We start from the raw sequence: 15669 nt of genomic DNA, 5'->3' as shown, positions 1-15669 counted from the left end.
CTCGCACTCTGCTCCACCGACACTGCTGCCGCCTTCCTTTGACTTCTGAAGGAAATCAGCTAATCCTCCTGCAGGGGTTGGCATCCCACACAGATTAGCGGAGCTCTGCTAAACGTTTCGACGCACGTCTTAGTTTATATTTTTTTGTAAATCCCTCAAAAGTCTCTGTGTTCATCGCGTTTATCTGCCACACGGACTCAAAGAGTTTCCTCTTGCAATCATTTATACGCTGTACTGTATCATATCGTGTGTGTGTGCGTGTGTGCGTGTGTGTGTGTGTGTGTGTGTGCGTGTGTGCTCAGAGCAGCCTTCCCAGCACCACCCCTTCTCTGCTCCGAGCTTCTCCTCTGAGGATCTCCAAGAAGCCCAGTTTAGTCAGAAACTCCAGCCGCTGACGGTCTGTAGGCTGCACCTCACAGAAAACACCCTGAGAACCTACACACACACACACACACAGACACACACACACAGATAAAATATACTCATCGAGATTGAACATTAAACAAAAGTGTAAAACGTTGGCCAATTACTTTTGAGTACATTTAAGTAAAAATTTTTTAAATGTGACAATCAAGATATGCAAACTTATTCGATATACTAAGATCAAACACGCAAAAATGAATATATCAATGTGTATATAAAGAATCTGAAATGTACAGTGAATGGAAAGAACTGAAATTATACCAATAAAACACAACATACCAGAAACACTAAAACTGCAAAATCGTGCAAACTTTTGGAAAGTTATTACTTAACACTTCCTCTTGATAATAAATCTGCTACTAGTACAAAGCCTGTTTATTTCTATTTTAAGCAGCAGACTTCCAGTCAGTAAATGAGAAGATTTCGCAACCCATGTACTCTGCTCATCCCACAAATGCATGTTCTTCACGACTGTAGCAGAAAAAGGACAGAATCTCCATCGTACTTTTCCCGTGTGGTTTATGAAAGCGTATTTTTCGTAAAGGAAATAATTAAGCAGGTGTGGATTCCGCAGATTAATTTTCTCAGGTGAGAAAAGAGGATTTAGAGCATAATTTCGTTCTTCATGATGATCAAACTCTGCTTGCATTAGTGGTGCATGTTACGAGGTGTAGTAAGTATCATCATTCAGCTCGCAATGTTTGTTCCGCTGTCTTCCTCTGTTCCTCGTTTTTAGCCTTGATGGAGACAGATTTATCTAAAAACCTCCCAAGCACATAATGAGGTGTCAGTCAAAGCCAAAACATTTCAGATGTTCACTCACACACACACACACAGACACACACACACTGAGCTTACCGTTGGCCTTGAGCGCGGTGAGGAGGGAGGTGAGCAGCGTGCGGCTCACGCTGACGTCCACCAGCTCGGGCAGGGCGTCCAGCCGCAGCTGCGAGGGGAAGTGGTAGAGGAGCGAGTCGGGGTACTCGCCTTGGTCCTCCTCCATCAACTGGATTAGGTCCTAGAAAGAAAAATAACAACTTTTAAATTCTATCCACTGACTCTATATCCATGCAGTTCCCCATCACTGCCACTAGGTGTCACTGTTACCAAATGTGTCCAAAAGGCTCATTAGAGTAGATGAACGTTGAAGTTATCCAGTAAATTGGACAGTTTGAAAGGTAACCACCATTAAAGTGTTTTACGTACTATATTTTAGGATGCCTTCAAGCACCGTTTCACTGCTGCATCAGCTGATTTCCTTTTGTAAACACAGACTCTTATTAGTCTAATGTACTTCCTGTCTACTGGTAAGCAGATTTTCTTGGAACAAAAATTGCTTGCATGGAGGTTTCGTCACATATTTTTCTAGGTTTCAAGACCCATATCAGATATATGTACAGCAAAGTAATGCAAGGAGGAAAAGTGAGGGAGTGAAAAAAAAAAAAAGATAAATGTCATTTTAACACATCAGTGTGACGTCAGTGTGAACGACAGTCATCCACTGCGTAACTGTGGCGCTGACGCGCTGTGAATAAATCACAAATGTCACAGCTTTGGCTGTGTTGCTCGCCATCAGTTCAAACCCTGAGGTAGTTTGTGAGAATAGAAATCCACAATTCAAGCTTAACTACTGAAATAGTGGTTAATAGTGATTAAAATCTCAACACTCAAAGAGACGTCTGGTAATCTGACCTGTATCTGTATTTACCTGTGCGTTAGTGTACGTGTTGTTTGCTTTGGGCGGGTATTTGTCCCTCATGGCGGGTATCCAGGTGGCCTGACACCGCTTGGCGAAGGAGCGAACATCCGAGATGCCCAACACGCAGCCGCACACACCGAGCTCGTCTTCCAAGATGAAGCTGTACTCCGGACACAGTGCCAGGCACGGTCCAAGACATCTAAGGGAACGACAGTAGTAGAATCTTAAAACATGTCCATACACCGGTCCAACAATGATTTACACACACCCATACACACATACACATACACACACACCTGTCCCCTATGATATCTGGATGAGCAATAGTAGACTCTTGGCCGCCCTGAGTCCTCAGGTGGAGTTGTCGTACCATCCGATAAAGCTCCACCTACACAAAATATTGTAAGAGACTGTAAGGTCCATATCCCTTCAACAAGGGTGTAAATGTTTTGCTTTCCCTTAAAAACAACAAAGTACTTCAAAACCTCACAGACAGAAACCGTATCAGGTGACCGATTTGAAATTCCATGAATTTTCCATGACCTTCCAAGTCAATGAGCACAAAATGTGGTTATTTTTTTGTTTGTTTGTTTTTTTTCCCCAGCTCCGGGGTTGTTTTTATCAAAACTGTTTGAGTTCCTCGAGCACAGGGGTGTCAAATATGAGGCCCGTGGACCAAAACTGGCAGGAAAACAAAGATTATTTTTTCCGAAAGTAGCAGACAATACACCAAGTCACTGAGCTGAGATATTGGTGATGCTGCCATGAAGTCTAGCAAACTAGCATTGTTCCCAAAGTTTAAAAATAAAGGTTATTACAGCCCTATTTTACTAGTCCGATCTACTCCAGATCAAAATTGGGCTGTATGTTTCCCCTGAACTGAAATGTGTTTGACGCCCCTGCTGGAGTCGATATGCATGAGACTAAAGCATTGCACTAATGTTCCCTGCCCTTCAGTTTCTTCAGTGCAGATATTGAATGTTTCATGAGGGTGCAGCGGAGGCTTTCTCTTACCTTGTCTTTGCTGTGGTACGGCCTGACGTTGTAGAGGCGAGAGGTAGGGAAGAGAGGAGGAGGATGGGTGAACAGTTCACTGCTGCTGCCTATCGGGAGGAGCATCTACACACCACACGCACACAGTAAACAGCTTGAAAAGCTCCACCCGGCGGAGCTGAGCTGCACATGCATTATTCAGTGCCACACGAATCCAGACTCACCTGCACCTCCCCTGACACGCCCCCTTTGAACGCCCACGGCTCGGACTCCACGCCCATCAGGTCGGCACCCGTGGCCTTGCCACACCCTACGACAGAGCACACGTCAACTGGTGATAGCGCGTGGTCACAGCCAATGAAATAATCGCACAGCTTTAAATATTGACGTCGTCATAAAAATGCTGTGGTTTACAGATTTGTCAACTGAATTAAAAAAAAAAAAAAGTTTCAATATTTGAAGTGTGAGTAGAGATTCAGTTCTCAATGCAGTATGACATTTAGTGCCGAGGAGGTAAGAAAGTAAACTAACATGCGGTTAGCAAATTACAGTGGTAAACATACGGCGCACTCACAGTGGAAGCAGTTCCTCCAGGAGCCGAGGGTGGAGCTGTCACTCTGCACTCGACCATCTGAAAGGGGCAAATGAGAAAGTGAGTCTCTCCTCGTTATCAGCCATTAAGATGAAACACAAATCTACACTGTCGTACTTCATTTTGCTGGTCCTGTGCAACCGAACGTCATGGAGATGATGAGCTTCAGCAGGTAATTTAATTACCAAAAATAAATGTAATCATTTTGGCCGACAGGCTCAATTAACTCATTAGAAAAGCCAGTGACGTGGCGGGGGGGGGTGGATGTTGACTCTTCAGTGGTCCAAACTGAGGTCAATCCTGAACAATATCACTCTTTGTTTTTTTACAGCCTGTACTACAAACTTATATTACCATAATATATTTTGATACTTGAGGGGCTTTTTATTGTGGCCAGCATATGGAAAACCTGTACAATAATCATGATGTCTAATTATGCTATGCTATATTATATTATATTATATTACATTATATTATATTATATTATATTATATTATATTATATTATATCAGATCAGATCAGATCAGATCAGATCAGATCAGATCAGATTATATTTAGTATGATATGCTATATTATGCTATATTACTTTATGGCAAAGTATGACAATGTTTATTCTATGACCAAGTAAATTCTAATAAGATCAAAAAATAATTGCATATTTTCTGTGGTTTCTCTCGCTGCGTTCCTACCCAGCCAGCATATGAAGGCTTTGGCCACAAGCGCTGTATTCCTCAGGTCCCACACGTATGGGTAAAGGTCATACAGCACAGCTCGGTTGGCCCCGCTCACGACGCTGTAATGAAGCTGTGCGATGTCTTCACAGAGGCTGAGGAACCTGGAGGCCCGCCCACGCCACTCATCGGCCTTAAACAGTTGAAGACACGTGCAAGAGAACTGATGAGATACCGTAGAGAACTTTCAGCCTCATTGTATTCAGGCGCAGTTTAAAAGTCCACCTTCTGAGGCGGGGCCTTCTTGCTGTTGGTGCCGACCAGGTGGCAGTTTGTCTTCAGCCAGGTCAGATCCTGCAGCAGCTTCTGGGCTGACGCGCCGTGTTCATGAGGGAGATAATGAAGACCAACCAGGAGCCGCACCTGGGACTCGCTGAGCGTGCCTTTCCCTGCACAGGACCCCCGACCCTGGGCCTTCTGCCCACGACCCCCAGCGGCGGGTGCGCCGTGCCTGGATACTGGGGGTTGCTGACTGGGCTGTCCGAGCTGGTTTGTCCTCCGTCTCTCGCCCTCTCGGCCTTCCCTCTCTCCCTTGGCCTTAGTGGGTGAGGTCGGAGGGGAGCTGGAGTTTAAAGGGAAGACGGGGAGCTTGGCCACGGCTGAGCTCCCCCTGAAGGCGGAAGAGCATTCGGATCTGTCAGGAGTTTTGCAGCGAGTCGAAGGAGCCGAGACACGTTGTTCCGTCTTCGTACATTGACGACCTGTAATGGTAAAGATATTGATGCAGCTGGAGTGTAAATAAATAAAGGTCATTTGCATTAAACATTTTTTTTTTTTTACCAGCTTGTAGGGGTTGGTTGAGTTCTTCCATCCAATCGCATAGCGCAGCAGACAGAGCCCGGTCCGGACAATACTCACACTCCTCATCTGGAGCACACACATCATTGTGTTAAGAGTGTCTATCGGGATGTACCACTAATTTAAATTCATGGAGTGTCTCTCAACAGAAAACCAGGCTCTAACCGTTTAGCATGAACTCAGTTCAACCTAAGCAAAACATTACAGAGCTGCACAGCATGCTTTGATAGAATCATTAAAATCTGTCCTACATCTGCATCCTCATCACTGCTCTTCATCTTTCCCCCCCCCCCCTTCTCTCCTCCATTAAAGCCTCCACCAGCCGTCCGCCTCGTTTTCTCCTCCACGGAAGAGCCCCGCTCGCTTCTCATTTCTTTCCTTTATCACGGCACATAATGAATCCTCCATTCCTACTCTCTCTCTTTTCTCTCTCTCTCTTCCCCCGCCCAGTCTTCAAAACGTCACACGCTACAGTGCTTCTCTGCTCCGAACACTTTCCATCCAATTCCCTTGCTTCATTCCGCAGTTTCTCTTCGTCCAGCTTCACGTGTTTTGCTGTCGTGGTGAAATGTAACGCAAGGGATGTCATAGAGGAGAGGCAAAGGTTTGAGGAAGTGTGTGTAACGCTGATAAAATACTTAATGTCACTGTCTTTTTGAGGTGGAAGCAGATGGTTTGAAGTTGTGTGAGTCAGTATGAGCTAAATGTTTGTACTGCGTGTAGATAAAGGCTTAGACAGTAACTATTCCAGGACATCAGATTGGAGCTTAAAAGTGTATTTATTTGGTTGGTTTTTGTCGTTGCCAAGCAACGCCATCTTATTAAACTTTTTTTTTTGTTGTTGTTGTGGATGGATGTGGTCTGGCAGAACCAATATTTGATTATTAACTCTGGAGATCTCCAGTCTCATTACCGCCGCTTCCTCAATTCATCCATCTGGCTCCGCCACGCCCCCCCCTCACCTTTCATCTCCTCTTTCCCAGCTCTGAACCAGCTTCCCAGCGTGTGCAGCGGGATGTAATTGGCTTCGAACTCGCAGTTGGGGTTGAGCAGCAGACCCCTCAGGTGGCTCCTCAGCTGAGGCTCCCGACCCTTGAAGGGCCCCAGGAAGAGGCGGCGGGAGTCGTAGTCGTTGGCGTGCAGGTTGTCCCAGACGAGAGGGGGACGCTGGAGGACGGCCTCCACCTCTGCCAGGCAGTCGACCGACAGTTTCCTGGATATGACCTTGCTGCCTGTGAGATGAAGGGGATATAAAAAAATTTTCCAACGTTACACACGGTCATGGTTAGCTCAAATGAATAAGCTGTTTTACACTGAGTGGACCTTCATGATATGACATCTGAAGTAAAGTACATTTGATAACCATGGGAGAGTTGTGCTTTGAGACTTTAGTGTAGCATAATTACATAATCTGCCGTGGGGTAATGAACGTTTTCTCTGACGAAGCAGAAAAACACGGCCAACTTTGCATATTTTCTCACATCGGTTTGTCATATACTTTGCATGCGAGTCATTTGCGTGTTTTTATTCTGATGGGCCTCCAGAAAACTCGTCGCCTTTTCTAATTGAAACAAGGAGTTCAATAGATGATAAACTATTTCACTGTCTCAGCCAATTTTCTGCGGCGAGGAGTTCTCAGGGAGTTCAGAATTTCTAAGAAGCGCTATAAACCCACAATAAAGAAAACTAGACTTGTGCTCCGGGCATTGTAAAATTTTCACATCCATCTTTTGCAATGCTTTAGCTGACTCGGTGCTGATCACAGTAGACGACATGTGAAGGCATGTGAGTACAGGGTCCTAAGACAGGTGGGTGTACCTGAAGAAAACACACACGCACACACAGAAAGTGAGAACATGCAAACTAATTTCATATGACCTCATGGATGTTATAGCATTTAGGGCTGTTAGTAAACCTGGTGATAAGAGCTTAAGAGTTCAAACATGAAGGTAGATCATGAAGACTAAAAAAAACCAAACTCAGCGGCTCACAGATGAGCTGCACTGCTTTAAAACTAGGTTATTCGGGACTATAGCAGTGCCAAGACTGATATGAGGGGGTGTTTGACTTTGTGCTGGACTGGATTCATCTCTAAAGCCACTGGGACAAAACAATCCCAGCGGGCCGTGCCTCCTCTGAAGCCAGAGCAGAAAAACGTACATATGGTTCCGCTGTAACAGCTGTTGTCCAAAGACAAAACTCTGGCACCGTGTCTTTGGTCCGCTGGACATTTGTTTTGCAAATCATCCCATTTCACTGACTTCCACAGTGGAAATAACAAATAAACATGTTTGGTTCTGAAAGTGGGCCACGTGGTTTAGTTATAAACACTTATCAGCGACAATACATACATTCAGGTTTTTCCTGTGTGGAGTTTTCATGTTCTCTCAATGTGGGTTTTCTCCAGGTTCTCCGGTTTCCTCAGTTCAACAACAGGTTGAAGGTTTAAGGTTAATCGGTGGTTCTCTATTGTGAAGGTGACGTTACGCGTGTTTGTCTGACTCTGTGATGGAGTGCGGACATCTCTTCTCCGCATCCTGCCTTCACCAGTCAGCATGGACCAGCTTCAGCCTCAATTGGATAAAGTGTGTAGAATATAGATGTCAAATGTCTTCATTCAACTTGAGACAATTCACTAATCAAAGAAATTTTATGTAATGATTAAAGCATTAAAGAAAAATTCTTAAGACGTAAGCATTTCAAACATGATTTAACAGCTGAAACAAAGCTTCTGAAATTAACTAGATGATTAGACGTAGGTGATAAAATGGTGTGTGTGTGTTTTTCTACTGTACTTCCATATGCGTGTGGGTGGACTTGCAGCTCAGTCCTTTCTGCTGTGTGGAGGAGTTTGCGTGGATCTGTGCCTGTACTCATTTGCATGTGCTTGTGTGTGCCCGTTGTTTACCAAGTAGGTGCTCGTCATCACAACAAAACGACAAGCGACAGCTTCACAGTGTGACAGCGGCCACGTCGTACAGTGTCAGTGTCTGCGTCTCACCTGTCCATATCACAGTAATGTCAGGCAGTAGGTCTTCTCCTACAGTTTGCAGGTAGGGAGATTTCGACACACTGGGAGAACACAGAGATCCACAGTACTCTACAGGAAGAGAAGAGGCAATGTTTATTTAAAAAAACACCGTACAAACATGTATCCACGTAGAGCAATATCAGTCCAGACTGCGATTGTAATTCTTGAATCTTAACCTGTAGGGCAGAACAGGAAGACGGGCGGTTCTCCCAAGAACCGATAGATTTCATTGGTTACAGTGACCTGAGCGTGGGCAAACGAGGCGAAGGCCTCGCTATCAGCCTGGCACATGGAGTGATCGATGTCGTCGAACAGGATGGCAAATGCCTGGCAGCCCAGGTCCGACACCTGCGTGAGAGCGATTGAACGGGAGGTATTCCGAGTTGTACAACCGTTTCTGTGGGACATGTTATCGCCGTGCGCCGTACTCACCTGCCTCAGCTTGCGTTTGAGCAGCGTCAAGTCGCAGGAGGAAGAAAAGACGATGTCCTGACCGGGAGAGAGCGCGTAAACAAACCTCAGGCCTCTCGACTGGGCCTCAACTATGAGCGTGCGCAACTGACCTGGCAAGATAGAGGAGGAAGAAATGTAAATAAAGAGCTTTAGACATAATAAACAACCCTAGAATGACTTTTAGTATTCTCATATCGCAACAATTAATTGCACTGTAGATATTACGCATCTCATGAGAAAATCTTGCTTGATTCGAAGCATTGGGTATTGCAAAAAAAAAAAAAGAAAAAGAAAAAAATGTACAGCATAAAAGACTATTGATGATTTTATGTTTGTTATAGAAATGTATATTTGTCACTGAAGACATTCTCCCTCAAGCATACAATGGGTTTTTTTTTTTTAATGAAGTTTAATTTCGCCACCAAACAAAGTAATTCAAAAACAGTTGTTCAGCTGTCTGTGATAGGTTTGCTTACTCTCCTCTTCGGGAGAATAGACTTCTCTCCACAGCAGCCTGTGTTTCAGGTCGTCTTTTGGGCCGTACAAGTAGGTGTTCAACCCCCAGTGCTGCATCCTGGAGGAGAAAGAAAAGGGGACAGCAGAGAAAGTATGCTATCAAGCAGAGATGAGAGAGATTTCGACAAAGTGTAGAGATGAAATATGTGTTTCCTAAAGCTGGAAATGTAGAACTAGGAGGACCATCAATTCCCCGTCTGAGGTAGTTACATTAATTTCATAGTGAGGTATCTGCACTTTACAATAAAGCTTTAAGTTTTGATTCCTAACTGCTTTGAATGACCATTATGGACAAAACAGCATCTTGTAATGATAAATAATTTATCTATCTGAGCATTAAATCACATTTCAGCCACAGTTAATCCACAAAGATATGAAGCTGATGTTAAATTACTCACCCCTGCTGTGGAGAGTTTTGCCAATCAGAGGCAAGCAAATAAAGAATAATTCCTTTAAAGATTTTCAATAAACTGTCAATTTCTCTACTTAAATGAGCTGAAAAGTGCATAATTCTTAATAAAATCAAAAATAGAAAGATATTAAATGTTCTCACTCCATGATAAGATAGAAACTACATGCAAGAGATAAAGTATTGCGTGTTTGGAAGGGTATTACTCTGTTTATCTGTGATCCCATCGGAAGGCCTGTTTGTTTTCCTTTTATACTGTTCCACAATCAATAGCTTTTTATTGCTTTTTTTATGAACAAGGGTAGGTACAAAATGCTCCACTGCCTTGGCTGGCAGCGTCCAACCTGTAAAGACGAGACACTTGGTGGAAAGAAATCATAGACATACAACCGTTATGAAGATTCTTTTTCTGTTCAGATTTACAGGCGTTGAAATAGTGAACATGTGACAAAGTGAATAATCATAAATAATAAATAAAAATTAAAAATTTTTCGACTATTTAGTTAGTTAGTGCGGAAATAACTGACATAATGAACTTTTCCATGATATTGCAGTTTTCTGATCACTCTCATCACTCATCACAATCTTTCATGAGCGAGACCGATAGATTCTGCTGCTCATCCCACAAACGCAGCTCCCATTAAAAGTTTCCTTACTTTTTACATGTGACTTGTGTTTTAGCTAAAGGTACTCTACCGTTCTAAAAAAAAACCCACAAAAAAACCCAACATTTATCTCTTATATTTTCCTAAGCTGCAGCCTTGGAGTTGTCAGGTAGCGGTCCTGGAGTAAGGCTGGAATTTGAGAATGAACAACCACAAGAAAATAAATCGACGCTATCGATCGCGAGGCTCCGAGGCCACTTCAGTTACAGGAAATGACCGGCTGAATTATAAATAGAGCATCGTAAGCGTGGCGGAACAATGTCTGCATCATCCTGCATATATATATATATATATATATATACAATTATATATACAAATATCACCCTGGATGTGGACCTGCTCTTCTCTTTCTTGTCATTTGTGGGTGGGCAGTGTTGTCATTCTCTCTCTCTCTCTCTCTCTCTCTCTCTCTCTCTCTCTCTCTCTCTCTCTCTCTCTCTCTCTCTCTCTCTCTCTCTCTCTCGCTCTCTCTCTCTCTCTTTCACAGCTTCACTTCCTGGACAGATGGTAGATAAGTCGCCTCCACAAATCTGCAGCCCACCTCTTGCGAACGCACAATGACACACACGTAATGCAGACACATGCACATCCCCACTCTCTGCCCATCTTATGCAACGCTCGGCGAACGAATTCTTATCCGCCCGCACCCCACACTGGAAGTCTAAAAATAAACCTGGAGCCCACACACTCGGCTGCTGCTGCTACACCGACAAAGTTTTGGAAGTTAATTTCAATTTCCAAACTTGTCCACCTCGGAAAGCACCGATCGCCTGTCGGCTGGGAAACAAAAGCCTGACGATTAAAAAAAACGTCGAAAGACTCATTGTTGCGTTTGACTGATTCGTTGCACCTTCGCCTTCATGAATACGAACAAAACCAGTGCAGGGTGATGATTTGCGAGTTCGGGTGAGCAGGGGGAGCGGAGGGACCCGCCCTCTCCGGGGGAATGCACAGCGCTGCCGCGATTGGCTGCCGAACTGCAAAACTGTGCCACGGCTCCCAACGGGAATCCGTGTGGTTCCATATCTCATATGTAAGATCAAGGAATATATTAGCAATAAATCAGGCGACGTGAGATCTATCACTGGTGCATCTTGTCACGTCGATGTCACGCTTCTCTCTTTGTTTGTGTTTTCGCAGGTGGTTCATTTGGATAACAGTACAAAAGAAAAAAATATATAGATATGGTGCAAATTTGTGAAATTAGACAGCAGGAAACAGTTTCCAAAGAAAAAAGAAAAAACCCCCACCTCTGCTGTTCGTAGACCAGAGGCACTTTGGGGGTGAAGTCACATCAATAGGTGTTAAGTGGTGAATGTTTTCTCGGCGACGAGCCGAATCAGCTTTATTTATTCCGGGTCCTGCTGCATTTACTTTGGATTACAGTCTCTTATGTGCAGCTCGAGTCACCTGAATGCAGCTTTGTTCGTTTTAATGGCGTTTGTTATGACGCCTCCGTCACAATATGGGGCCTTTATAGAGTTAAGTTGCTACTGTGGAGGGGGCTGATAAAGAAAACGCCACTACAGGTGTTTTCAGATTTTTGCTCTTTGTTTCTTAGAGATACTAGTCGACTCAAGCTCGTCATCGAGCCGCTCCTATTTGTTGCTGAGCAAAGTTTGTTTTTGCAACAGACCTTTTTTGGAACGAAACCACACATGTACACGTCCAGACAACAACATGTTCTAAACATTAACAATGGCGGGGACATGGACAACGACGAAGTTGGATTGCTATGATGAATTGACACTTCGGCTGTAAAACTTAAATGAAATGTGCTCGATAATGGACACACTTACTGGAGGGAAATAAAAAAAAAAAAAAAAAAAAGTGATGCTGCTGGTCAGTCTGGAAAAGCAATCCAAAATTGAAATATGGTGACAAATTAGAGCAACGCCAACGCAAACCCTAACCAAACAAGTCATGTCATCTATCCTCCCACCGTAATAAGATAGAGAGCGTACACCTCCGACTCTCTCTCTCTCTCTCTCTCCCTCTCCATTTTTCGTTCCGCATTGGCGACTTCTCCCTGGTTTAGCCCAGAGGCTTCAGGTCAACAGCATTGGGATCGCACTGCTCATGTGAAGTGGAGGGGAAAAGAAAAAAACAAAAACAAACAGCCCCGTCCGACCAAATGTCGAACACACATGCATGGACACCTGCGCTCACAGACTGTAGATACAGAGCAGCGTGGGGAAGCAATCACCAGATGTGTTCATTGCGAGCTTTCATCAGAGATACGTACCACTGGAAGAGAACTTTCCTCTGATCCATAGACCACGGCCTCCCATAGAAACCTTAGAGAGGGGGGAGAAAAGGAGAGCACGCAATGTGACGTGACTGGAATCAAAGAGGCAAACTGACAGCGGAACGCATTGGATTCGATCTTTTTATTCACACGCTTGACAGCGATCGGCTGCCGTACGAGGTTCGGCGGCGCTACAACTGCAGGTTTTTGTGCGTAGAGGAACCACGCGGAAACGATGCGAGGGCTTCCAGCGCTCGCTTAGTCACATCCCTGCCGCGTTTGGCAGAAACATAATTCATCTCCGGCTACACTCTCCATCACATTCTCTATTCTTAGAAATGGGAGCATCTCTAGTGTCCCTCTCCCTCCGTTGTGTTTTTGAATAAGTCTGCCGTGTTTGTGTGTGTGTGTGTGTGTGTGTGTGTGTGTGTGTGTGTGTGTGTGTGTGTGTGTGTGTGTGTGTGTGTGTGTGTGTGTGTGTGTGTGTACAGTAAGTGGGTCAGAGTGGGAATTAAATCACATACATTTTACACACACACACACACACATATATATATATATATATATATATGTGTGTGTGTGTGTGTATATACAATATACTATTATATATATATATATATATATATATATATATATATATATATATATACATATATACATATACACATATATACCTATATACCTATATATATATATAGGCACAAGTGATGCAGACTAAACTCTAAAAACACATGGACATTCACTTGTCTTTTTGTGTATTTTATTTGTAAATAAAATAAGGATTTTTTTTTTATTATTATTTGGCAATTATTTTTTAGCTTGTTTAAAAAAAAAAAGTTATTCTTATATGTCGTCCGTCATTTTAGAGGATGATCTTACATCTAGATTTGAAAAATGGTATTTCAAGATTTCTTATCTACCAAAATGTAACTTTTACTGGACATGGACACATAATTTCACTAGTTTTAAGTAATGTTATTCTGAAATTCAGTGTACCTATCTTGTATTTGGGCTAACTTTTTTCCGCAGTGTGTATGCAGGAGATATTTGCACGTTTGCAAATCGGCCTGATCTGACGATGCATCTATTTCTTTTAATATCACATAGCTGAGCTGAGTTTTACACAGAGTTGTGCCAAATTGTCAAACAAATCGTAATTAGTACATGAAGTAAAATAGTTGTTATTTGGAATGATTGAGCTGCAAAATGCAGGGTAAAATTAATGTTTATGTTGCTGCTGTCTGGTAGAATTAGATGATGCAGTAAGATACAGATGCAGCTGGAGAGACATGCCTGATGTTAAGGTAAATGCCTAAAACTGTTCTTTTAGGCAGCGGAATATGTTTTGTTTTCAACCGAGTAACTTTTTCATGCTCTTTATCTGCAAAGGCGCCTGCCCTCTCTCAACATGAGACATGAAAACCGCCCGTCGACTGTCTTGATCAGTATCCTTCACTTCATGGTCACGATTTTCACTGGGATCTCAAAGTGTCCTCTACTTTGTTTACCTGTTGTTGTCTTACATGTTCCCTCCTCTTTCGGGGGTTAAAGTAGCATGACACAGATTACCCTGATTAAGGATGATTTCAAGATTCTTGCATTTCATCAGGAATGCACTTTTACTCAAATTTTACTACGATATACACCATGTGATCACGACTTCCTTTTAGTTTATTTAACCATCCACTTTCATTCAGTTGAGCACCACACATTGACGTTTTAATACAATTACAGTACATACTCAGAAAAAAACACGCATGTTTAATGTGAACAATGACTACTGAAATTTTTTTTTTAAGTTTAAGCAAAGACTTTTTTTTTTTTTTACTGCTACTAAAATGTTTTTAACTGCATCTCCAATGTGTATTGAAAAGTGACCTTGGGTATTTTGAAAGGCGCCGACAAATAAAATGTATTATTATCAATATTATTCATAGTACGGCGTCATATCTAAACAAAAACTCTTTAAAGTATTAGTTGCTTTTAATCAATTACAATGTCAATAGACATGGTGCTGGTGTGAATACTAGTGAATATGGTGTAATCCTTAATCATTTGTAATTAATTACTTCTGACACTGAAAGTGAGATGATTTGGGAAAAGATCAAATTAATGAATGTTGAAACTACTGACAATATAAATTGCTATATTCTTATTTTTTCAGACGTTTTATACGGGTAGAAAACCCTGGAGCGTTTGAAAAAAAAAAGGTAAAGCGACTGATGTTTGAGGTTGTTTTGCATCACGATGTGATTTATTCAGAAGGTGTCACTGTCTCCCAACACCTTCATCGTCACACCAAATCGTCATCGTCATCATCATCATCATCATCCTCATCCTCATCATATCTTAATTCTCCATCACTGCTGTATCCTTTCCCCAAACTGAAGGCATTTCACCGCCTGCTCTTTTCATTTCCTCCTCATGCTTCAGTGATCACGTCACATCATCTCGTGAAGACCCTCCATGTAAACAGCCAGTGGTCCCCCCCCCCCCCCAACGATCAGTCTGAATGTAGGTCAAACGGTGGTCCATTCAAAATGCATCGCCCCCGGAGATAAGAGAGGAAAAACCCCACACACACTGACAGGAGGACCGACATCAAGCGTCGGCCGCCTCCTTACCTTCCACCACCCCACAAAGGAACTGCCTCTTCTCCTCCATGCCGCTCTTCCTCAGAGCATCCGCCCCCCTCCGCGACCAGGCGACCCCCGAACCGGCGAGGCAACACGGCAAGCCGTCCCAGTCTGCGAGCTCAGGTCCCGGGGATGTTCTTTCATGCCTCTCCTCGGTCTGCTGCCTCCTCCTCCTCCTCCTCCTCCTCCTCCTCCTCTTCCTCGTCTCTTCTCCTCCTCTTCCTCTCGCTGCACCGTTCCTGCTCTCGCGGTGCGTTCAAAGTGCAGAAGCTGCTGCTTTCTTTTTTGTTATTGTACAAACAATAATATTGTTAGTTTGTACCAGACATGTCAAAACAAAGATACAAAAAATACAAAATACAGATTCATGCAAAAAAGAAAAAAGTATACTAATTATTCATAAGCACCTACCCCCCCCCACACACACACACACACATATATGTGCACTTTGTGTTACTTTCATGTATAAAAAGTG

At 43.2% G+C, this 15669-nt stretch overlaps 1 protein-coding gene across 1 annotated transcript; it reads right to left on the bottom strand.

Annotated features, from left to right (window-relative positions):
- Window positions 1–298: 298 nt before the first annotated feature.
- Window positions 299–15222, bottom strand: LOC308146882 (protein O-GlcNAcase; the record flags this gene model as incomplete). The annotated part of the gene is made up of 17 exons (XM_080518849.1): window positions 299–435; window positions 1282–1441; window positions 2132–2321; window positions 2419–2510; window positions 3137–3241; window positions 3340–3425; window positions 3690–3746; window positions 4397–4571; window positions 4664–5139; window positions 5219–5305; window positions 6199–6468; window positions 8238–8336; window positions 8444–8615; window positions 8700–8830; window positions 9197–9294; window positions 12556–12607; window positions 15183–15222. The coding sequence occupies 17 exons, from the start codon at window positions 15220–15222 to the stop codon at window positions 299–301; spliced, it is 2427 nt and encodes an 808-aa protein (XP_080374975.1).
- Window positions 15223–15669: the final 447 nt, after the last annotated feature.

This window comes from Blennius ocellaris (assembly GCF_963422515.1).
Source record: "Blennius ocellaris genome assembly, chromosome: 23".
Classification (NCBI taxonomy): domain Eukaryota; kingdom Metazoa; phylum Chordata; class Actinopteri; order Blenniiformes; family Blenniidae; genus Blennius; species Blennius ocellaris.
This window is presented reverse-complemented; position numbering and strand designations above follow the sequence as displayed.